Source organism: Mus musculus, chromosome 10 (assembly GCF_000001635.26).
Source record: "Mus musculus strain C57BL/6J chromosome 10, GRCm38.p6 C57BL/6J".
In the NCBI taxonomy this organism is placed as follows: domain Eukaryota; kingdom Metazoa; phylum Chordata; class Mammalia; order Rodentia; family Muridae; genus Mus; species Mus musculus.
Genome location: NC_000076.6, coordinates 59,109,501 through 59,134,556, shown reverse-complemented (window position 1 = coordinate 59,134,556; position 25,056 = coordinate 59,109,501). Strand labels below are relative to the sequence as shown.

Genomic DNA, 25,056 nt, shown 5'->3' with positions numbered 1-25,056 from the left:
GAGAGGACAAAACTGTAATGGGGTGACTGTCAATATACACATGTGTGCAGTCACAATGAGGCCTTCTACAAACGATTAATGTAGGCCATTTTAAAATTGGTGTCCTTTTACACACAACTATAAGGCACACTGTCCTTTTAGTAGCTAGATCTCCACATAGCCCCTCCATTTCTCATTTTCCATCCTCTTGTGCTGGTCTCATATCTGTCTGGAGGTCTGTCGTACCTAGTGAATGCATGGCTGCATCCAGTCAGCCATGGCCTCTGAGGACCAGGGGCTGCTTCAATCCTGGGACATGGGCTTGGCCCTTGGCTTGTTCCTTTTTGGCTCTGTGACCTGTGTCATAGCCTGTCCACATGCCAGGTCTGGTGTCTACTCCTCAACTCTTGTCAGGACTGTGCTCTGTACTCTCAGCTGCTGGCCCCCAGAATATCTGGGTAGCTTTGTATGGCATGCGGCTGACACCTTTACCCTAGAGCAGGTGGCAGGTGTTTGTACAACAAAGTTGAAAAGCTAAGACTCCCTAGGTTACTCTTTTTGTTGTTCCCTGGTTTTTCTAAGCTGGAATATGCAAAGTTGGGAGCTTTGGTCTCCTCAGCATCATTCGGCACAGCTAGATGATAGGGGGAGGGTGGTCTTCTTCGGGAGCCATCTGTGTGGCTGTGGGCAGTAGGCTGGGGACAGCTCAAAGAGGAGGAAAGGCAAAGGAATATTTTATCCTTACACCCACCATCTAGCTGGTGGGCCAGGGCCATGTTCAGCATGGCCACAGTCGGAGGGGCTGCAGTATTGGCCTCTTCATTGTACTGTACACGAGAACTCCTGGGGGAAAATAAGCTGTGTGCACAAAGGCTAGCTGATTAAAGCTTCAGTCAGTGCCTTTGGAATGTTTAGGCTCGGAGCCTAATTATAGTTTCTCTTGGGCTATCTTTAGCCCAACTAAAAAGACTCTTGTCGCCCACCTCCGTGTAAGACCTGTTCTGATAAACAATAAAAATCTTTAAAAATGTATTAATAGAACCCCATTCCTTATCAACCAAAGGGCTAAAAACGCTGTAAGGGATCATCTGAGGCCTGCAGCCCAGATTTCTCTGCCTGGCTGCAAATGGCCCCTCTGATGTTTCTGCCAATGTATTTTTAAAAATGCCTTGATTTATGGTTTTCTTTCTTTCTTTTCTGTTATAAAAACTTCATGAAGCTGCTTCCACATTGGAACATAGTATTTTGGGAGACCTAAATCTGTGTTCCTGGGCCATGGACACACAACTTTGGCTCCATAATCACCCATTTGTGTTTGTGTGTCAGTACTGCTGCTGTCCAGGTTGGGAACGTCAGGGAATGTGATGTGAGGACTTCGGAGTCCTAGCACAGGTCTGGGCTGTCAGAGGCTTTTCCATCCCCAGAAGGATTTCCTTCAGAAAGAGTCCTGCACTGTGAACGTTAGGAGGGCTAGGCAAGGAGCCTAATTTTTTTTTTAAGTCCAAGACTCAGAGGGTCTCTGCAAGTACAAGAAGAGCTGGTCCAAACTCAGAAGCTGCAAAACGAGCGCCTGGCACAGGTCTGAGGGCCTGGAATCCGTCTCAGCTGCAGTTGTCCTAGCCTAGGGAGCTGGACCACACATCTTCAGTTCCTATCCAGGTATCACAGGGTCTCACAGCCACTCTCTCTCTACCGTTGTCCAGATGGAGACGTTGATCCCTTTAGGGGACTGTGCCAACTTGCCCCACAGTAGAATTGCCTGAGTAGAAAGCCTCAGTTGAAGAGCTGTCCTGATTGCCATGGATGCCGTGAGAAGGCCTGTCCACCCCAACCCTGGGCAGGGCTTTCAAGCAGCAGCCCAGATAAGAAGTGTCTCTGAGTGCTAGAGAGATGGCTCAGCAGTTAAGAGCACTGACTGCTCTTCCAGAGGTCCTGAGTTCAATTCCCAGCAACCGCATGGTGGCTCACAACCATCTGTAACGAGATCTGACGCCCTCTTCTGGTGTGTCTGAAGACAGTGACAGTGTACTCACATACATAAAATAAATAAATCTTAAAAAAAAAAGTGCATCTGAGAAGGAAACGCAGCTCATCCTTGGCTTGCTTGGCCTTTCCCCTTGTGCTGCTTTGATCTGCCCTGCTGCTGCTGAGTTCTTTGCTGATGAGAACGTGTGTGCATGTGCGCGCTTGCACACACACGTGTGTAAATGAGCTTAGACTCTCTGGTCATAAAGCTCTCACGGTTGAGCCTCTCCGCCAGCTGCTAGCCAGCTGTGGAATCATGAACAAGTTTCTTAGGCTTTTACAGAACATCAGTCACTTCATTAGGAAATAGGGACGCTGGACTAGGAAGGTTGAGAGGAGTCCAGTGGAGAATGCACACAACGTACTAGGAAATGCAGGCATGTATAAGCTACGTGCAGAGCTGAGTCCCTGGCATCCGCGACATTTCCCATCTGGCCTTCAACAGGAAGCCTGTGTGACTCCTGATCTAAACAGAGCCTTGTCTACCCGCTGCCTGGCACCGGGAGGTGTGGTCTCTGCGGTTAGCTGCTGTGTTCTCGGGCTCAGGTAACAAGTTACTGAGCAGTGGAGGACTAACAGAAATGCTGTCGTTGCTCTCTCAGGAATGTGTTTTTATTATTTAAGCAGTGTTCTAACTAGTAGAGACAGGGCAAAGTGGCACCTAGCACATCCCCTTAAGGCCTTCCAGGCTTTAGTTGCAAACTCAAGCATACCGATCCACTCACTAAGATAGATGCCCTACTACTTGGAAAGCTTGGACAGTCTATTAGCCCTTAGCCTGTGTCCCCAGCAGGTCTCATCTCTGCGGCTCAGTTTCTGTAAAACTCAAGATTGAATGAGTATTGGCGGTTCTGAATGGTTGGACCTAATAGACTATATATACCTTGAAGACAGCATAGAGTGACATTTCTTAATACCAAAATGTCACAGTGTTCTGAGGTTGAAATTTTTCTGGGTGAGTGGATGGGGCACAGGTCCACAGGGGGCTCTGAAGGTTGAAAACCCAGCGCTGAGCCAGGAGAGCCCTGTGCTCTGCCACAGTGGGCCTGACACTTCTTCAGGAATCACATATGAGCCCAAATTTAGGAAGCAGGAGGCCTGGGAATCAGCAATATGCCCCAGGCCTGGGAAAAGAGGGCCATCTGATAAACTTAATCCCTGGGAAAGCCCATTTTCCCCAGTCCCTAAGAAGCTTCCAGAACTCAGGTGTAAAGAGAGGCCACAGATACTATCCCTCACCTCCTTACCTCTCTCTGGGCAGTGGCTTAGGTTCAGGGCGAATGGAAGCCATGGACAGAGTTGCTTGCCGAGACGGGGACAAAGAGAAATTCAGATCCAAGGAGCCTGCTTTCCTGTGCAGTGGCTCCAACCCAATGGCACCCTGCATCTCACTCTCTATGGGGCAGGAACCTGCCCTGCCATGGACGGTCAATGGGGACACTTCGGGGCCCATGGCACCCTGAAGTGAGGTATCCATGGCCGACTGGGGGTCATGGGTTGGAGATACAGATGGCGGGGAGCGTGACTTCTTCTTGGTCGAGGCCCCAGCCAGCAGCTTCAGCAGGCCGCTCTTTTTCTCCTTCTGCAGAAACACACACAGTTAAACTGATGTTAGTGTCTAGAGGAGGACCAGCTTGTAGAATCCTTTAAAGACAGTCCTGTAAATCTAGTCAGAGGAAGATGGCAAAGGCAAGCCGGGAGGAGTGTCTCATGAGGCTAGCTCCCATGGAAGGGTTGCAGGCGAGGGGTCCTACAGGACAGGGCTCCTCATGGCAGGACCCACAGGAACTTCATGGGCGGGGTCAGAGGAACTCAGTCAGGGTGACTGCTTTGTTTTGCAGGGAAGATGTCCTACTGGGGCATCTCATGAATCTGGGCCACACTGTGGCCTGACTCTTCTGAGAGGAAAACCGTAGGACTCAGCGCAGCTGAAAGGGTAGTTACTCTACACAGGGCATCCAGACAGGCAGCCCCTCATCCAAGGATGAGTTGCAGCATGTGTCTTTGAGACAATGTTTGGAAGCCCTGGCTTTAAACTTTTCTCTGTTTAAACAAACAGCAGTGGAATATATACGTGCGTGCTTTTATGTATGTGAGCATATATGTGTGTGTGTGTGTGTGTATGCATATATGTGTATATGTTAAATATTCCTGGGAGATTGTGGGCCAGGAAGGAGCACTTGTCCCTAGCAATGTCCATAGTTTTAATTAAATATGTTTATTTAATCTAATGTATGTGTATATGTCTAATATATAAGTATATATAAACATATGTAGTATGTACATAGTGTGTATATATATACAATGTATATAGTATGTATATACAAACATAATATATATAGTATATATACAATGTATATAGTATGTATATGTAGTATGTATATACACATATAATGTATATAGTATATATATGTAGTTACATATAATATGTAGTACACATGTATATAATGTGTATATATATATATATATGTAGTGTGTATATATTTGTATATATCATGAATAATGTATATATACACATGGTTTATATAGTGCATGCATATATAAAAGTATGTATATATAGCATGTATATAATGTGTGTGTATCACATGTGATTTTAAGTCTCAAGATGATTAGTGTCTCAGATCTATCTCATCAGAAACTGAGGCAGGATTGTTTGAAGGCTTCTGGCTCTGCTGATGTGCAGTGTTGGGGGTGCCTTATTGTTGGAGTGGCTACCTGGACAGTGAGTGATCTCCCCCTTTAGCAGCCAGAGGGCCACGAAGCCACACCCAGGGGCTCCTTCAGCATCACTCTGAGCTCTGCACAGTCTCATGGCAGGTGATGGAGAGAAGCTACTGAGTATTATAAAGAACACTGGAAAGAAGCTGTGTCTATAGAGACTGAAGGAACAGAACTTCAGGACTGTGGAGAGATTACAATGTTGTAGGTCCAAAGGCTAATAGTTACCTTGGGCTAGTATAAATATCCGGAACAGCCATCCCTTGCCCACCTCCATGTCAGAACTAACATCCTGTGACCAAAGGATCCAAACTCTTGGAATCTATTAACTTAGCTGACCACTACTGTCCACAAACTCAAAGGCTAAGGATGTCATTGAATAGCATCTTAGCCCTATAGAAAAGCTTCCTCCATGTGCTATAGCCACCTCTCTCTCCTATATTCACTAATACATTTTAAACTTACCTTGATTTATGACTCTCCCTCTCTGTAAGATTATAACACTCCATGAAACTGCTTCCACATTGGAAGATGGACTTTAGGATAACCTAAATCTGTATTCCCAGGCATGATCGATCAGAATGGCTCCAGAATAAGCTATCCATGTTCCCTTTAAGTTGGGAGCTTTTAAGCTGTTCCTTTTAAGTTGTTTTTAAAAGAGGACAGGGACATGATAGAACAGCAACCTCCAGCCAGTTAACAGTCTATGTTATACCCTCCCTACACGAGCTGACTTTTCTTTCTTCCTTCCTTCCTATCCATGTCAGGCCAGAGTGGGGCCTGTAGCACTTAATGCTTGACCACCCTGCACTCACAGAGCCTAGCTTCCTCTTAGAGCCTTGCCTAAATTTCTTTTGCATTGTGCCAGGCCTGGGGAGCTGTATGGGAAATGAAAAACGAAAGCTTTAGTCACTGGTTATGTGCAGGCTTAGCTGGAGCATTCTGCCATGTCGTCTGGGGGCAGAGTGCTGCCAAGTTTGGGTATACACAGGCCATCCTATTGGTGCAGCCAGAGAGGGCAGTGTTCTCAGGAACAAACGGAGATGGTAAAGGAAGGCAGCAAGTCAGATGGCAGGACAGAAGGACTGTGGGGTCTGAGGACAGAGCAGGCTCTCCAGAATGACAACAGAGCGTCCTAACGGGGTGATCTTGCCCGGAGAGGACAGGGGGCAAAATCTGAGATAGTGTGGATGGTCTAGACATGCTTATGCTCAGTGTCCTCTAGCATACTGGCATACAACCTCCAACATTCCCAAAGCAGAAAGACAACAGGCCCATGATTCAGGGAAGGAAGCAGGCACCATCCAGGTGTCTAGCCTAGTCTATTGTGGCTCTCCGTTACTCCCACTGAGGCAAGGAAAACTAGCATTCAGCAAAACCCCTGCTGCCTGTGACCACCTTCCCCCCGCCCCCACACACATACTGGATTACCGTTCATCTGCCCCCTTTCCAGCTCTCCTCTGGAGCACAAGCTTTGGAAGGGTGGGGCTGCCTCATTTTGTTTACTACAGCATCATGGGGCCCAATACAATGCCTGGGACAGAGTATGTACTAAATACTTGTACACATAATGAACTGAGCTCAGCATTAGAGTTCTTAGAATGACCGAAGAGAGAACACACTCTGGGCTGAGACCCTTGGTGCCATGTGCAGTGAACTTGAGGAAGACAAGTCCCTGCTACCTCCCACCCCCCCACATACACTCTATACCACTAAGAGTATTGATGATAAGGTCCAGCTCTAATGGTATATATTGGGAAAGGGCAGGGTAGCTTCCCTGTCACAATTCTTCAGGATTCAATGTGACTCATGATTTTCTGTATTTAACCTGGACAAACACCTTGAATGCAGAGATTTTCTCCAAAACGTTTGCCTCCTGGAGTGGAATTCTGCCAGTGCCTGCAGCCTTTAGTAATCCCTTCGCTGTGGAATTCTCGGAATAGCAGCCTGTGCAGTTGATGGAATATGGTGGCAGATGTTCCAAACACTTTCCTGGGAGCTATCACATAGGACACAGATAAGAACTAGCCAAGAATCACTTCGCTCTATGTGGCAGGGACAGATTGATGACTCAGTATTGGAAGCATCTTACAGGAGAGAACAGATTTCACAGGAACAGCCCGGACTAAGGCGTCTGATTTGAAAGGGAGGCCTGTTGGGTTTCTTCTGGACACTGAGTAACCTAGAGAGAATTAATGATCCTGGCAAGATGGGGATTCCATGTCTCCATCACAGTCATTCTTGATTCTTGGGGTCCACTTGATCCCTTCTGGAATTTGATGGTTTATCTCAGTTTGGCCAAGAGCCAGTTAGAGGGGACCAAACAGTCTGGCCGAGATGCAGGGCTGGTGGGTAATACACTGGGCTAGGCTGGGGTCTTCATCTGGAGGTGTGGTCAGAAGATGCCACTGTCAAGATGAGCATATGAAAAAGGGCTTCCTCTAGAGCAGTGGTTCTCAACCTGCAGGTGGCAAACCCTTGAGAGTGTCAAATGACCCTTTCACAGAGGTTACAGTTCACAACCCAACATGAGGGGCTGTATCCAAGGATCACAGCACTAGGAAGATTGAGAACCACTGAGCTAGAGTCTTGGCAGAGAGATAGGTGATAGCTCCTGAGAGGACACTGTGCACATCTGCTCACACTGCACATCTGCTCACACTGCACATCTGCTCACACTGCACATCTGCTCACACTGCACAGATGCTCACACTGCACGTCTGCTCACACTGCACATCTTCTCACACTGCACATCTGCTCACACTGCACAGATGCTCACACTGCACAGATGCTCACACTGCACGTCTGCTCACACTGCACATCTGCTCACACTGCACATCTGCTCACACTGCACAGATGCTCACACTGCACAGATGCTCACACTGCACGTCTGCTCACACTGCACATCTGCTCACACTGCACAGATGCTCACACTGCACAGATGCTCACTGCACAGATGCTCACTGCACAGATGCTCACACTGCACAGATGCTCACACTGCACAGATGCTCACACTGCACAGATGCTCACACTGCACAGATGCTCACACTGCACAGATGCTCACACTGCACAGATACTCACACTGCACTTACACATCCTCTTAATCTAGTAGCCGCCTGGGCTGGAGAGATGGCTCAGCAGGCCTGAGTTCAATTCCCAGCAGCCACATGAAGACTTGTCACTATCTCTAACCCCAGTTCCAGGGGATCTGATGTTTAAATACTAGTATTAGACTTCTCAGGAACACTATGCATTTCACTAAAATTCATTCAGATTCTTTAATTTTTATTTTTGGGAAGGCATCTTGCTATATAGCCCAGGCTATCCCAGAACCTGCAATCCTCCTGCCACAACCTCCCTAGTAGCTGGAAGTACAGGCTTCCCTCCACCACCATACCTGGCATGTATACATATACATATACACATACACATACATATAGATACACATACACATATACATATACACACACATATGTGGTCACCCTCTTCGTGAAGTGGCAACATGTTGATCTCATAAACATATATACACATGTGTGTGTTGTATGTTTACATACACACATATACTGTTTGGTTCTGCTGGGCATGGAACTTTACTTATTATATACACTAGGCAAATATGTTAACTACTGAGCTAAATCTCCACGTGAATTCCTTTATTTACCCACACTAACGAAGGAGGCCAGGACACCGTCTCCCTCTAATCAATCTGTCACATTAATTTTTTTTTGTAGTAATGTCTTAGCCAGGATTGTCTGAGTACATACCAAACACTGGTAGATACACGTAGCGGCAGGCAGACAGCTACAGACAGCCCTTCTGAATGGCCTACAGTTTGAGATGGCGTCTGGACACTTCCTCTCCCCTGTTCTAAACTTAGTCTGCATTCTGCCTGCTGAGTCAGCCAAACTGATGAGGCATCCCATAGTAAGCTTGGGATGGGGGGGGGGGGTGGCCCAGCAAGGTCCAGGTAGCCCAGGAGATCCTCAGTCTGCAGAGCTGCTCGCCATTGGTATTAGCTCATGGCCAGAGAGTCTCTGATACAACATAGAGGAAGCCCAGAAACAACCTCCCTGTCCCTGCCAAGGCTGCTGCTGTTAGGTCCCAGGGTGGAGTAGGTGAGGCAAGTATCTTGAGTTTTGCTCTGTGTTCTGAGTATGTGCTGCTCTTTCACTTAAAGGGGAAGTGTGACAAGGGGGAGGAGCTTGCAACCTGCTATGGTGAATATGATGGCAATAGGTATGAAGTAGAGAGAATGGTTACTACTAGCCTGTAGAGCAGGAGTCGGTCCCCTTGAGAAGCCACTGCTAGAGGAAGGACAGAGAGCTGGGCTGGTATGGCGAGAATGCTAGGGTGAGCTAGTGGGTAACTTGGCCCAGGCTTAGAACGTGTCACTAGAGCAGATTTAATAATCAGATGCTCCGTTAGGCTGGAGAGATGGCTCAGCTGTTAAGAGCACTGACTGTTCTTCCAGAGGACCTAGGTTCAACTCCCAGAACCCACATGGCAGTTCACAACTGTCTGTAACTCCTGTTGCAGGGAATCTGACATCCAACATCCTCACCTTGACATACATGCAGGAAAAAACCAAACCAAACCAAAACGATATCAACAATAAAAACCAGATGCTTGCAGTTGGGTGGTTCCTGGCAAGGGGCTTGGTGTCACTTCTGTGAGAAGGAAGGTGTTGGCACACCTGGCACCTCAAAGGCTGACCGAGATGCTACAGTGGAGGTGAAGTTGTGGAGATGGAGGGAAAGCAGAGGCTGAAGGGCTGAACATAGCTGTTGCAACGATTCTGAGATGCTGAGCAACAGAGGTGGTCGCGGGATGGCTTATGGTTTAGAGCAGTGGCTCTCAGCCTTCTAATCCCACGACCCTTTAATACAGTTCCTCATGCTGTGATGAACCCCAACCATAAATGGCTACTTCATAACTGTAATGTCATTACTATTATGAATTGTAAATACTTTTGGAGATAGCAGTTTGTCAAAGGGGTCAAGACCCACAGGTTGAGAACTACCGCCTTGGAAGGAAGATGCTATGGAGACAGCTGGTCAGGAGTGAGGGGGCTTAGAACTAGGAGCTCAGCTCTGACTGAAGCCAACTTTACCCTAAGTCTGCCGACTCACTCAACAGTTTGACTGACTTGGCAGACAGAATGTGAAAGAAGTAAATCACGCTTAGACAGGGGCTGAGGGGCCTTTCAGAGTCATCTCAATCGGTAGGCCCTGAGGAACGACAGGCGGCAGAGGCTGGCGGGAGGGTCTGGGGTAGAGATGGGAGAATAACTTATTCCTCATGAGCCATGGGAACAGCCATTAGAAAACCTGGGCAGATGCTAATTAATGCACAGGGAGCTGACACCAGGAATAAGGCTGGAGGCCCTAAGAAACCTTGAGACAAGACACAAGGGCAGCTGGAGCATGGTGGCACACACCTTTAAGCCCAACACTCAGGAGACAGAGGCAGGAGGATCTCTGAGTTCAAGATCAGCCTGTTCTACAGAGTGAGTTCTAAGACAGCCAAGGCTACATGGAAAAACCCTGTCTCGAAAAACTTAACTAAATAAAAAAGTCTAAAAAAAGATACAAGGGCAAATGGAGACATGGTGTCCTTATCTTTTTCTGAATCTGTCTCCAAGGCACAAAGCTCTACTTGGAAGCTGTGTGATGATTATTGTATGTCTGGAAACCTTCCTGATGGAGACGGGGTTGGGGAAAGGGTAATTAAAAGCTATACCCCGCTAAAATGTTAATGGAGAACGAGAGCCCAGTTCTGGCTCTGCATGAAAACACAGTTGCTAGAAGAGCAGACAAGGTTTATAACAGCATAAATACGCAATGCTCTTTCTGAGAGGGCAGGGAAATAGAGTATCTATAATGGATAAAGAGACAGAAGTTAACAAGCTAATTAAAAGAGACAGAAAGGTTGGGGTGTGAGCTACTGGGTATTTTAAACATTAAAACATTCAGAAATATTCCCCAGGCAAAAGACAGAGGATGAAAAAATACGGGTTCATATAAATGGTGGGGAATGGTGGGTTGCAGAGAGCAGGGGCAATGTAACTGGTACAGTGTAGCTTTTCCTGCTTGCCTCAATGGCAAGGACAGATGACAGGCAGATACTGGTCCTTCAGAGACAAACTCTGTTAGAGAGATGGCCCAGCAGTTAAGGATGCTTGGTGCTCTTGCAGAGGACATGGGTGTGGTCCGCTCACATGGCAGCTCACCACTGCCTGCAACAATACTTCCAGAAACTAGGATGCCCTTTCCCCTCTTCTTCACTACATGCTGCTGGTGTACTTATTAGGTACATACAGGCAAGACACACCATAAAATAAAAACAAAACCTAAAAAACAAAAACAGAAACAACCCACACACACTGTGATTGTGATCTTTCTTATGTGCTGTTACTAGGAAACTTTCTCATGTCAGAGTTGATTGTATATTCCTTTATGATCTGTGCTTTGATAAAGGTCAATAAAGGTCCGGTAGGGCTGATTTGTAGAGTTTGCTCCAATAAGCTTGGACCTGAAGCAACCACCCGGCAGCACTTCCTCCACCTGTGTACAAGCTTTTATGGTATAAGCTGCCTCTGGGATACACCCCAACATAAGAGAGACATCTGCACCAATATAAGAAGCCATTTGGAATAAGACCTCCATTTTGTGTAAGGGTTGATTAAAGTTTTAAGTTCCCAAGACCTCCCTGGTAATTGACATCTTACTTGGCAGAAAGAACCATGTACGTGGGTAACTGGCATCCTGGTTGGCAAGTTAAGACATGAATGTTAGGCAGGGCAAGTCTCCTGCCACAGTTGAGAACCCCAGCCAATGGGAGCAGGATAACTGTACAACAAAGATGTTCCTAAGGAAGTCCCCTATCCATAAGTCCTGATTGGGGGAATAACTTGGCACAAATGTTTGTGGATTCCAGGCTTAAAAGCTCTGTAGGATTCTGGCTTATGGTTGCAGTCAGCTCTTGAGTCTGATCTGAGGCCCTGATCGATAAGTCCTAGGGTGAATGCTCAATAGACTACCCTGTCTGACTGAGACTGGTGTTTGTGTGGTTTGCAGTGTGACTCCTGGACCCCAGCAACCCTTGATTCCCTTGTATGTAAAATGGGTATGCGAGTGTCTAAGCAGAAAAATGATACTGGCAATAACTGAGTGTTTCCTATGAGCCAGGTTCTATTAAGTATTGGCCACATATTAGCTCCCTGAATTTTATCATCTTTGTGTGTGTGTGTGTGTGTGTGTGTGTGAGAGAGAGAGAGAGAGAGAGAGAGAGAGAGAGAGAGAGAGAGAGAGAGATGCCCATATATGTGGGTGCATGAATTACTGTGTACTCATGTGCAAGTCTGAGGTTGACATCAGACATCTCCTCTGTAGGTCTTTACCCTAGGCAATGAGGGAAGGCCTCTCACTAACCCCTGAGCCCAGTGATGAGCCACACTGCCTTGTCTGGGTGGCCATCCGGATCTTCTCCTCCTCACCTCTTACCACCGGGGTTCCAGGGTCATGAGAGCATGTCTGTTTTTTTTTTTTTTTTCCTTTTTTTTCTTTTTAAATATGGGTGCATAGTATCCGGAGAACTTGAGTTCTCATGGTTGCTTAGTGAGCTCTTTTCCCACTGAGTCATTTGCCTAGCCTATAGCTCACTTAAGAAGCTTATTTAATTTTTGCTGTGTTAGTATCTTTTGTTGTCTTGTTTTAAGTAACTGTGACCAGAACACCTAATAGAGACAAATCAGGAGAGGGAGAGATGTTGGTTCCCTGGTTTAAAATGTTTAGTGCATCATTATTTGAGCAGAGCATCATGGCAGCAGGGGCCATGGGTGGAGCCTGGCCTTTGTTTCTTGGTGGACAGATGAATACAGAAGGGGCAAGCCTGACAGATAGTCTTAGCATGCCCCAGGGACCTACTTCCTCTGACTGTGTCTCACTGCCTTTCTGCATCTCTCAACAATGCTACTACATTAGGACTCTATTGAGGGGTTAACCCTTCCATTAGGTCAGAGACTTAATCATTTAACTATCTGCAAATAAGATTATAGGATATACAGAAGAGTTATTCACTATTCACCCTGGCATTTCTTAGTCCAATCAAATTTGTAGTACAAATTATTCTAGCTAGGAACTGAATCAAGGACTCCATGCATGCTAGGCGAGTGTCCTACCACTGAGCTGCATACCCTTAGCTGCAGTCTGTCTAGTTTAGTCACCACAAATATGATGTAAATAATTAAATGGCTCCTAAAAATGTTGATGCATCTTTATGCCATGCTGTATCAGACATTCAGTCAGGATTTACTAATTTAACAAAACCAGGCCAGGGGCGGGAGAGATGGAGCAGCAATTATGAGCACTTCCAGAGAACTCAGGCTCCATTCCCAGCACCCACAGAGCAGCTCACAGTCATCTCTAGCTCCACCTCTTGGGGATCCAGTGCCCTCTTCTGGCCTTCTTGGGTAGCAGGCTCACAGTGGGGTGCACAGACATACATGCAGGTACATAGAATGACACAATATAGTAATAACATTGTTAAAAAAGCATATCCATTTTCTTAGTGTGCAAATTTGCTTTACTTTTAATATATGGTAAAATTATATGTACGCGAAAGAATCTTTTTTTTTGTTTTTGTTTTTTGTTTTTTGTTTTTATGAGGCAGGGTTTCTCTGTAGCCCTGACTGTCCTGGAACTCACTTTGTAGGCCAGGCTGGCCTCAAACTCAGAAATCTGCCTGCCTCTGCCTCCCAAGTACTGGGATTAAAGGCGTGCGCCACCACCGCCTGGCTCAAAGAATCATTTTTAACTAAACATCATTTATTATCATTGAAAAGGTAGTGAAATAAATAGGGCACAAAAGCTGGCTGCTTTCTATGATCCTTTGGAAACTCTAGAGACAAGAATGTTCTCTAAGTCTTTGAAATAGCCTGGTGGGAGTCGGTGACAGAGGATGTCCCAGCCCCAAGCCTGAAGAAACACCTCATCTCCCAGCCTATGGGTGGGGATGCTGCATATTGATCAAACTTGGGACAGTGGTGGAAGCTCCCAGCATGCTTTCCTGCTGTCATTGGTGACAAGGTGTCTGGAACTTGAGAACATGGAAGACAAGAAATGCAGCTCTCAGGCCACTGGCCCTGTGACTGGGTGTCCCCAGGGCACTGACGTAGGAGTCACCTCCCCACCAGGGTGGACGCTGCTTCTTTCCAGTTTTCTGGTGAGTTATAGCTGCCTGTCATGATCTTTCTGATCATCCCCTTGGCTCCTTTGCCAAACCAGGTTGTGCGTGTTTCCTGGGCCCTCTGCCCTCTGCCCTGACACTGACATCCTTTCTGGTGAAGCCTGGACCCAGGCTCAGCTCCTCACCTCATGCTCTCCCTTCTATGGTAGGATTATCCCTAATCCAGTGTCTCACATGGTATCTATAAGATCTTCTAGATCAGTGGTCTTCAACCTGTGGGTTCCGACCCATTTGGGGGTCAAATGACCCTTTCACAGGGGTTGCAGAAAAGATATGCTGTATACCGACATTTACATCTCAATTCACAACAGCAAAATTACAGTTATGAGGCAGCAACAAAAATAATTTCATGGTTGGGGGATCACCACAACATGAGGAACTGTATCAAAGGGTCGCATCGGTAGGAAGGTTGAGAACCACTGTTAGAGCTAGTTCTTAATATAGAAGCCACACAAATAAAACCATTGAAATATGCCCCAATACATCTCCTACTTACTCCCAGCTAGAGAGCCAGAGGTGAGGACATCCTTGGTCCCAAGTGACTGGCCAGAGAGCCCAGGGACAGACAAGAGAGGCTAGGGTGGCAGGCAGAGGTTCATATCCCAGAGCCTGTTTTCTCTCTAGTCCTTAAAAGAGAACAGTAGCCTAAAAGCCACAGGCTGTGGGTCTCAGGTTGGACCCTGCAGTGACACTGATGGCTACCCCTTCCCCCTGGCATGACCATTCAGCTGCTTTGGGTAGTGTAGAAGTGGTCAGTGAAGTTTAACACACAAAATACTGCCACCTCCTTTTGGACACGGTTTCTCTGGGTATCCTTGGCTGTCTTGGAACTCACTATGTAGACCAGACTGGCCTCGAATTCATAGAGATCCACCTGCCTCTGTCTCTGGAGTGCTGGGCATTTAAGGGCATGCTCTATTGCTCAGCAATATTTGGCCCTTTACTTTAAGCTAAGTTCTGAAAGTCAAAGACACTGTCTTCCTAATGAACTCTGAAGGGTGCCTGGGCTCACCTGAACCTCTCACAGGTGGGTATGAAGAGACACTGTGAGTGACCACCAGGCTTTGAAGAAACTGGAAGTTTTAGCCATCACAGTCCTGATGCTGGTGTGGAATGTTTATATCATGCCTAAAGAGACAACTACTCCCCAATCCTCCACCAAGATACAGTGTCCACAGTTAATGGTCATGTCACCTTCTGCCCTTCCAAAAAGGAAGGGTGGGACACATAGGCCAATGACATCTTTCCTTGTTACTTCTTTTCTTCTCAGGCCCATAGGACATCTTGGTTGGATTTTGCTACTTACTACCTCTTGGGGCCTCAGTCCCACCAACTGTAAAAGGATGTTGATAACTCACATGCCCTGGGAGGGTACTGTGGGGCCCAGGTGGACTTATCCATGTGCATGGCCCACCTGGGAGAGGCTGCGCCTCACCTGTGTGTGTGTCACTCCACAGTAGAGCTCCTTTACAGGGGCTTGGCACCCCAACATGTGCACACAAGGCTCCCTCCTCTGCAGGAAACAGTGTGGGTGGTACTTAATCATGGCTTCCACACTTGGCTTTAACTATGCTAAATAGGAAAGATCACTTCCACTGAGCCAGAGGGAAAGAGCCAGGAGACAGTCTTTCCCTCAGACCCACGGCGAAGGCCGCAGCACTGCTTCGGAGCCAGAAGCAGGAGCAAGCAGAAGCAGGGTCTGCTTCCACTGTGACCACAGGGTTGCCAGGTACTTGAATGTGAAGGTCCTGGGGTTGGGGGAGGTCTCAGACCAGGTCCTTATTAGTGTTTGTGTTGGTCTCAGGGTAAGCACACAAGTGCGGAGTCAAGGAAGGAATCACAGTGTGGGGCTCTGCTGAGAGAACAAGCAGTAACTGAGGACAACCTTGCTCAGCCCAGGGGAAGCTGAAAGCAAGAGTTCCCAGGCAGGAGAGGTGTGGCAGATTTCATTTTTATACTTTATTTAAAGCATTGAGTGCCAACTGGTCAACTCACAAGAGAACAAGAGTGTTCAGCCCTAAATGGGAGGGATATATGTGTATATATACACACACACATATATACACATACACACACACACACACACCACCACCACCACCAACAACACCACCACCACCACCACCCTTCCCATGAGACTCAGGGATCTTTAAGGAATAAGGTGCGGAGCCAGAGCTGATCGATTTCATCAGGGAGACAGTTTTTCCTGAACACAGAAAGGCTGTTATATATTTGAGTTCACAGCAATTGTGAGAGTATGCAAAAGACCTGCAAAAGCTGCAATCCCTCCCCTCCAAAAAAATCCCCAGAGGGGAGGTGATGTTGGGGAGTAGGCAGGCACAAAATCCTGCCAGTAACTGCAGGTTCTGTAATGACGTGACTGCCAACAGGGTGAACACACGTCAGGGCAGGCCTGTCCCCAAGACTAGCTGGACAGCATGAACTTGGGCAAGGAAAAGTAAAGAAAGAATCTCGATGTCTGCTGTGGAGGGACGGAGGCTGAGTGGATATATTCAAAATATGCTGTATGAAATTAATAAAAAATATTGCTTTAAAAAACACCGAACCAGAGAGAAGTGGAGCAACCAGAACAACCAGTGAAGGAGCCTGTGACATTATGGAGCTAAGAGGGCACCTGAGAAAATGTGGCGTCCTGTTTTCTAAATATGGCCCAGTACTGCCTCCCAGCCTACTCACGTCCTTACAAAGGGGCCTTGGTGCTCCCCCCACCTAGTGCGCCCCTGGGGTAAAGCACAGTGGACACACAGCCAAGTGACAGCATCACAACATTCACACACTTGCTCGAGGAACTTGGATGCTATGATGCAGGCTGGTGTTCTGACATGGTGTTCTGACATGGTACAGCTGGGGCTCCAGCCAGCAGGAGGGATGAGTTAGCAGACATTGGAGTGCAGGCCTTGGAGAAGGCCTAGTGCCTGGCGAAGTGACTGAGCTTTAGAGCAAATGATTAGAGCTGACTTCCATAGTCTCCTGAGATTTCCATAGTCTCCTGAGATTTCCATAGTCTCCTGAGATTTCCATAGTCTCCTGAGATTTCCATAGTCTCCTGAGATTTCCCAGGGCCAGGGTAGACCTGAGTGGTGAGCTTTGATCCTCAGCCTGGTCTCTCTCTCTCTCTCTCTCTCTCTCTCTCTCTCTCTCTCTCTCTTTCTCTCTCTCTCTCCCTCGCTCCCCCCGCCCCCGCTCACACACACACACTGCATTTCTGATAAGTGAACGGACATAGAATGGCAACACACAAAAAAAGTGCATCCAAACAGATTTTCTTGAAAATATTTCTACAGAAATATTGGAAACATGTATAATTGAAGATATATAGTCATCCAAATAAGAGACATTCTGTGAGGAAAAATGCCAAGATCCAAATTTAGTATAGTTTTACTGGAAACAAGCTAAGTTCTAGAGACCTAATACAATCAAACCAAATGGCAGGTCACACAGACAAACAGGACCAAGTTTACCACTGGTGGTGTGGTTAAAAGATTGATCTAGATTTTAAGGCATAGCTGGAAATGAAGGTAGAATGATTTTAGTGGGGGAATTATTGTTTAAAACAAGGCCTTACTATGTAGCTCTGACTGTCCTGTAGACCAGGCTGACCTTGAACTCACAGAGATCTGCTTGCCTCTACCTGTCAAGTCCTGGGATTAAAGGTGTGTGCCATGAAGCCTGGCTCGGTAGGACTTTATTGCTAGGACACACATTTCAGATAGCCTTCGGTTCCAATTGCAAGTCATGTGTGAGAGCCTGAGAAAGGGAAGAGAGGAGAGGGAAGGGAACAGTGAGGGGTAAAGAGAGAGAGGGGAGGACAGAAAGGAGAGGGGGATGAGAAATCCCTCAAGGGAAGTGAGCATGCGCCTCACCGAGGTGATCAGACCACAGACAGTACTGCTTCTGTAAAGCCACCTTCTGCCAGGGGCTCGGCTCCCACTGAAGTGCCGATTCCTTTGTGGTCCTGTCCTCCTCGTGAGTGACCCACTCAGCAACCACCTCGACTCTCCTCAAAGAGCTCAGTCATTCAGAGCTTTGCAGTTACCTGCTGGAGGCTCGTGGAGAAGTCAATAACCCTTCAGCGAGTTTATTACACACTTACCTCTGAGTCTCTGATGCAAGGCCAGCTTCAAAGGCCCGTTTCATGTTAGACTTCACATAGGAATTTGCTGAAGGGTCTGATGTTATTTCTACCTAAGCACTACCTAGTTCCACAACTTGGGTTACCCAGCAGTTCACACCTGAGTTACCCAAGATCTCACCCCACTGGGGTCACCTAGAACCTCAAGTCTCCCCTTTAGAATAAGTCATGATTGCCAAAGTCTTCTATATATGTTAACCCATTGGTCCTCACCTCAGCCTGAAAGACACTGTGCTAGCACCCCTAGTGAACCCAGAGAACCATTTTAGGGTGTCAATGGCTCAGCTTCTGGTGGGTAAAGCAGACTTCCAAATTCAGATGATTTTGAATTGAAGGAAAAAAAAAAACAAAACCCTTGCAGGGTTTCATCATATTAATACTCTATTTCCAAAACTTTCATTTTGGTAAGAACTCTTTCCATGAGATCTGCCCTCCTAGGAATTTTCTTTCCTCTTTACTAGAGACAGAAGCCAGCTCCTTTCTGCATACTTAGCCAGCTACATTCTCAACAGTTCCTATCACAGATCCTCCTGGGCTCTGCAAGGAACTGCATGTGCTCGGGGTACACGTGACATGGCAGAACTCTAGGACACATGTGTAAGTGAGCATAAAGTTTCATTTAGATGAGATGAATACATTTCAAAAAGCTCAATTTTACCCCCACAGGTTTCTCTGGTAGGTCTATGGCTCTTAAACAAAAAGACTGGACTGGGCAGAAGAAAGAGCTGCCTAAGAATATCACTGCCAACAACTTCACGCAGGGTAAGGCAGGCCCTGGTCCCACACGTCACTGTTCAGTCCCCACAACCTTCCCTCAAGGAGACATTTGGCAATGTCTGGAGATGCTTTGATTTTCACAGTGGAGGAAAACTCCAACAATATCATTTTGCAGGCAAGCACCCACACATATAAAATAAAAATAAGTAAACCTAAAAAAATTCTCTTTGAATTTAATATTTGAAAATTTCATACATGTATACAGTGTATCTTGAGCATATCGCTCACATCTTCCTTAACTTTCCCAAGGGCGCTTCCCCATCATGCCTCCCTCTCAATTTAACATCCTCCTCTTATCAATTAATTAATTAATCCTAACCCATTGATTCCAACTAATGCTACCCACACACACACTGTGGCAGGTGGTCAGGTGTGCCAAGCTCACATATTTTTGAAAACTGATTGAAATCAATTCCAGCCAGAAAGGCAGCAGCAGGTGGACTTAGTACGTGCTGGGGAAAGAGCTGACTCAGTGCGTGGGCTTAGCATTCCTGAGAGCACTGACAAGCTGAAGCTGTTGTTTCCATTGGCACTCAGTCTGTTGCCAGGCGCGCCAGCAGGCAAACTTTCTGGCTCTGAAAGATGAAGTGGATTTTCTCCTTATCTTTTTTTTTTTGTGTGTGTTTCTCAAGGGAGTCCAATTCCAGGAAACACGACGCACATTCAAAGCAGGGCCACCAAAGTGCTGGTGAGAAAGGGCTCAGGAGCCACAACCCTGCTGTCAACCAATGAGCGAGTGACTCTGGATTCTAGCCAGGCACCCTGAACTACTGCCCTTTTCTGACATTTCATCTCTGAATGACCCTTAACTGGCAACTTAATATCTCTTTAAGGAGCCGCCACAGTGAGGGTCACACGTGGTTGTTATTATTTCATTAAAATGATTAGGGAAGGGTAGAAATGAAAAGAGGCCAAGATAACAGGATTCGGAGGTTCACGGGACCACACACTTGCGAGGCAGGCCTGCTCTGTGGTGAGTCACCAACAGCGACCAGAGGGAACATGACACCCTTCCCAGACGGAGGAACACAGATGGACTGTCAGAGACTCTAACTGCTGTTGTAGAACTGTCTCAACAGAGGAACACGGGAGGAAGTGCTTCATGCAGAGAAGGATATCTAAGGCTATCAGAGGAGTTACCTAAGGATTGCTCATTGCTTCTCAAGTCCTCCTATTGGTTGTTCTAGAATCACTGGGTCTCTGCCACTGGGTTCCCAGACACTCTGTATACGGCACAGAACCACTGTACATCTCAGCCTCTGCTTGTCCTTTTCTGGGATCCATGGTCACTGATAGCCCTGTCTAGACTAGCTTATACAGCTCTGGGCTAGAGCATGGAGCTAGGCTCGACCTTAGAAGGTGTAACATGATGGATAAATGATGGATGGATGATCAAAGGCCAGCCACACTTCTGGAGTTCAGTGTCATGTCAGATATAGTGGCACACACCTTTAATCCCAGCACTGGGGAGGCAGAGGAAGGTGGATGTCTATGCACTTGAGTCTAGCCTGGTCTACATAGTGAGTTCCAAGACAGCCAGAGCTATAGAGTGAGATTCTGTCTTGAACACGGCCCTCCCCCTCCATACACTCAGACAGATAGACAAACAGATAGATAGTGTGTATGTATGTGTGCGTCTCTTCTGGGTTACAGTAAGGAAAGGGGTGAATTCTGAGAACCCCATCAGAGAACTCACCAGCCTCAGTGATGATGAATGAGCTCCGTCAGGCAGAATACTGTCCTGCCATCTATTAACTGTCAACGGAATCATCTGGGAAAAACGCCTTTGGAGTAACCGTCTTTAGTAGAATGTTCTATGGGAGTTATTCTGATTTTCAGAGGCCTATTGAGGTGAAAATGTAAGATTTTGTTTGTTTGTTTGTTTGTTTATCTTCTCCTGGAAAGTCAGTTGTGTCGGACGGTGTTTTGTTGGGGCAAATCCATGAAGGAACATTTTGCTGAAGCAGACACAGGTGAAAGGCTAAGGCAGACTCATGAAGGAGTGTCTCACGGACACAGGCACAGGTGAAGGGGTGTTCTGTTAAGGTGAGCAACGTGGAGGACACTTGGTGTTTAGAGGGTGTGTAAATAGGACTCAGCGGACTGTGAGAGGCCCTTGACTGACTTACATAGCTAACTTGTTGGTCTAGCATCCATGTTAATTTTCGTTTCGCTGAGAGAGCCATAGCAGAGAGCTTTTCTTGTCATTCTTGGTGATCTTAATCCTTTCTGCTGATCTGTCCTGACTCGACAGAGGCCTGGCTACACCTGACGGGCCCTGCCACCACTGCTGCTAGCCTGGCTCTACCGAGCTCACTACTGATATAGCCATGAATGTTTGTGACTTGATCAAGCTGCCGCTGGTGACCTAGGAACAGAACGACTGATTTCCTGACAACACAGATGGGATTTGCTCCATTTCTAAACAGGTGCACTTTCCCCATATCCTTTCTTTTCTACCACGTCTGGTGAGTGGTGGACTGGAAGGGAGGTTAAAGCATTTAAGAACCATCATTAAAAGCAGACTTTTTTAAAAAAAAATTAAAGCTACAGCCCAGTCTACTATGGGCAGCACCAGCCCTGGGCAGGTAGTCCTGCTAACTGAGCCAGAGAGTGACCCGGCAAGCATTCCGGCCCCGACTCTCCACAGTGAGAGATTGTAACCATAAGAGGAACAAACACTTTCCTCTGCTGTGTTGATTTCGATGAGAAAGCCACAGGGCGGGGCCTAGAGCGAGCATCAGTCAGGGCTCCGCAGTGCACGCTCAGACTGTGTCTACACTGCAGATCTTGTGCTACCTCCCAGCCCCACCTTTATAGACAAAGAGAGCAGGCCTCCTAAAGTCATCCCCTTGCCTTTTAGTGACAAGTCCTGGGTCCTCTGATGAAGAATGCCATTGGCCTACAGTTCTGCCACCAAGAGGGGCAGATAAGTCTTTATAGTTGAAAACATACTTTTGGCCACAACAATCCTATGCTTGTCACCTGCCAGCTGTGACTGCTGTCAACATAGTCTACACTGAACATCTTCACACAGCAGGACACTGCACATCTGCTCATGGCACCCATCACCTGTATCCCATGCTTGTCCTGGAACATGCCTTGAGTATCCTACCTGTCTAGGTGCAGGCCATGTACAAAGCACAGCAGAAGTTGCCTAGAGATGAAAACAGACACCAAGACGACACAGAAGGTGCTGAAGGACTCAGCCTTGCTCTCTCAAGTGTGTCGGGAAATTTGACTTCCTAGCCTCCGTATATGTGTGAATGTTTGGTTGGCTTGTTAGTACCACCCTGGTCAGGCGTTTCTGCATTCACAGCATTAGTGCCGTTGACTTGTGCAGAATCTGTGGACTTAACTTCACTCTCAGGGAAGCTCAGAAAACTGTCACTGTGATGTACGTGAGCTACCACGGCCCCATTCCCACTGCTGGGTGGTCATTCAAGGAGGGAATCTATTGTCTTTAGGCAGCCTGAGATTCATATTTTGATTAGAGAAGAGCATTGCGTGTGCATAATGCGCTGCACCCTACAAAGTCTGCTCACTGTCAACCCCACTGAGGAAGCATCAGCAGCAGATCTACTTCCACAAAAGACAGCAGGAAACTGGCTCTTATGCCCAAAGCAAGAGACTAAGTCACTGCAGAGGACTCAGCCTCAGGGTAAGCACCCAGGACTCAGGGTATGCAAGTCCTGTGTTTGACACAGTTGGGCCCAGGCCCTGTCTACTGGTCAAGTCCTATCTGCCAGAAATATCCTGGGATGGTGCCCTGTCTCAGGAAGGAAGACACTCTGTCTCTTTCTCTCTTTCCTAGCCCACTTCTATGTGTGTGTGTGCATGCATGCATGTGTGTGTGTGTGTGTGTGTGTGTGCGTCCATATGTACTGCAGAAAGCAGCAGCTGCTGCCATCTGAATTCTTGAGGTAGAAAAAAGGTATGACATAGGTCAAAAGATGCAGAGCCCCATGCTTGTCCCAGCAGAGATTTGGAGTTGACCCCTCTCTCTAGCAACACGACTGTAGCTTCCTAGGCCAGATCTTATTGCTGGTGTCCCTCTTAAGATACCCAGAGCATGGGGTGTGTCTGGTGGTTCCATGAAATCACTGTTACCTGAGGAGGAAGTTCCCCATGGCAGCCACCAGGGACTATCAAACTCCCCAGGAGACTCTGCCCTGGACCCTACTTCCTGTTCTGCCAGCTAACCACCCTCCGTCTGCTTTCTAGGCAAGGGACCTTTTACTTCCTGGACTCTTTGGGATCCAGGGGGCCAGGCAGCAGATTGAGGTTAAGTTTTTTTGAGGAAGGACACCCGAACAGTGACAAATATTTATAGTATTCATCTTTTCTGTCATCAAAGGGACCTTTGCTGCCAGGATTATAATGCATCAGGGGAAAGGAAATGTGGAGGCTATTCAAGAACTGGTGTGTACTGGATGGAACTGGCGCTGATAACGGAGATGGAAAGCATCTCTGTGGTCCAGCAGTCAGGGATGGGTTTATGAGGGATGGGGCAGTTTGAATGAGAATGGTCTCATAGACTCATCCATCTGAATGGCTGTTTCTCAGGCATTCAGGAACTGTTTAGGAAGGATTAGGAGGTGTGGCCTTGTTGGAGGAGGTGTGTCACTGGGGGTGGGTTTCAAAGGCCCACTCCATTCCCAGTTAGTCATCTCTGCCTCCAGCACCAGGCCTGCCTGCCTGCTGCCAGGCTTCTTGTCATGACGGTCATGGATGGCATGGTGTCTTATCTTGGCAACAGAACTAAGACAGAGGTCAAGTGACCAGTGGTACTGATCTTTCTTACAATGGCCTTCTTCTATCTAGTATGTCCCCAGTCTCCTGTGCCTCACCAGACCTAGTGTGCATAGCTGGCAAGGGCAGACTTAGCAGTAAATGGAATTCCTACCTTGTTCCCTGACCCATGGGAATGAGGGCCACTGTGGTGGGGGAGCCCCGTGTCATTCCACAGGACTGCCTCTACTGGGGAAGACTGGGAACCAAAAGCAACTCAATCTGCACTTCCCAAGGACTGCTTGGATCAATGCCACTGCTGAGAACAGGAAGGACACGGGGGAGGCTTTGGCGCATGCTCACCAGTCTGCCATCGACCCGGTTACTAAACAGGCAAACGGGTGGGAAACTCAGACAGACGACTGGGGTGAGCTTACCCTGGTGACAACACATACTGTACCTGTTGTAGCAGATGTGCCTTCATTTTGGGGGAAATACTACATCCCACAGTCCCTGATGTGCAGTTACTGATGTGACAAGGATTTCTTAGTAAAGACACCAAAGGCCACCTATCAACTGGCAATAGGTCATCACTGTCTGGTCTGGAGGGCCTCCCTTTTCTAGCTCTATATGGCAGCACAGTTTTCAGGAATCTCCTTCACTCTCCCTTTCACTGCCTATTACAGCAGACCATCATGGCGAGACTGCCAAGCTCACTGGCCTCTATATAGCATGCCACTAAACTCAGGGAAGATGTATGTGTCCAAGTAGATAATTAAATCTGACTTTCAACCTCAGTAGAACTCCTAGGGTGCAGTAGCTTGTGCCCTGAGAAGTCCCTTTAAAGTAAATGATGTGCTGCCTCTGGCTTCTCTTACAGCACACCACCTCCAGGCCCCAGCGGATAATGGATGCATCATATTCTCTACCTGGTGTAGTATAATAATCCATTTATCAACTGGCCTCGGCCCTACTACTTCTGAGCAAGGCATTGAACAGAGGCAGAATCACTGGTCCATCCTGCAGTGCTAGATGCTCTGCTACACACACACACACACACACACACACACACATACACACGGTCAGTGCAGATGCTGTGATGTTTGCAGCCTCGGGCATATCTGGCCTTTAGGATTCTGGAGCAATACACAGTATTCCTTTTTAAGTCACTGCTCTCTAAAGAAGTGCATCTTGGGGTCTGGAGAGGTGGCTCGGCAGTGAAGAGCATTTGTTCTTGCAGAGGACCTGGGTTTGATTCCCAGCACCCACGGGGTGGCTCACAACCATCTGCACCTCCAGTTCCAAGGCTTCTGACGCTGTCTCCGGAACTCTGAGGGTACCAAACACACAGAACCATACATGTGAGCAAAACACTTATACACATAAAGTAAGTACATTTCTAAAATGTTGTTTTAGAAAAAACTAGGTCT

General features: G+C 47.3%; 1 protein-coding gene across 3 annotated transcripts in view; it reads right to left on the bottom strand.

Annotated features, from left to right (window-relative positions):
* The window catches only part of Sh3rf3 (SH3 domain containing ring finger 3), a 327,009-nt gene that overhangs the window by 4,360 nt on the left and 297,593 nt on the right, over positions 1–25,056 (bottom strand). For 2 of the 3 annotated variants that reach the window (NM_172788.3, XM_006513617.3), the window contains exon 9: positions 3,252–3,586. In NM_172788.3, the coding sequence (NP_766376.2) occupies positions 3,252–3,586 (335 nt within the window). Of the gene's footprint in view, positions 1–3,251; positions 3,587–23,716; positions 24,957–25,056 lie in introns of those variants that run through there. The other variant, XM_011243443.3, reaches the window with a different exon arrangement.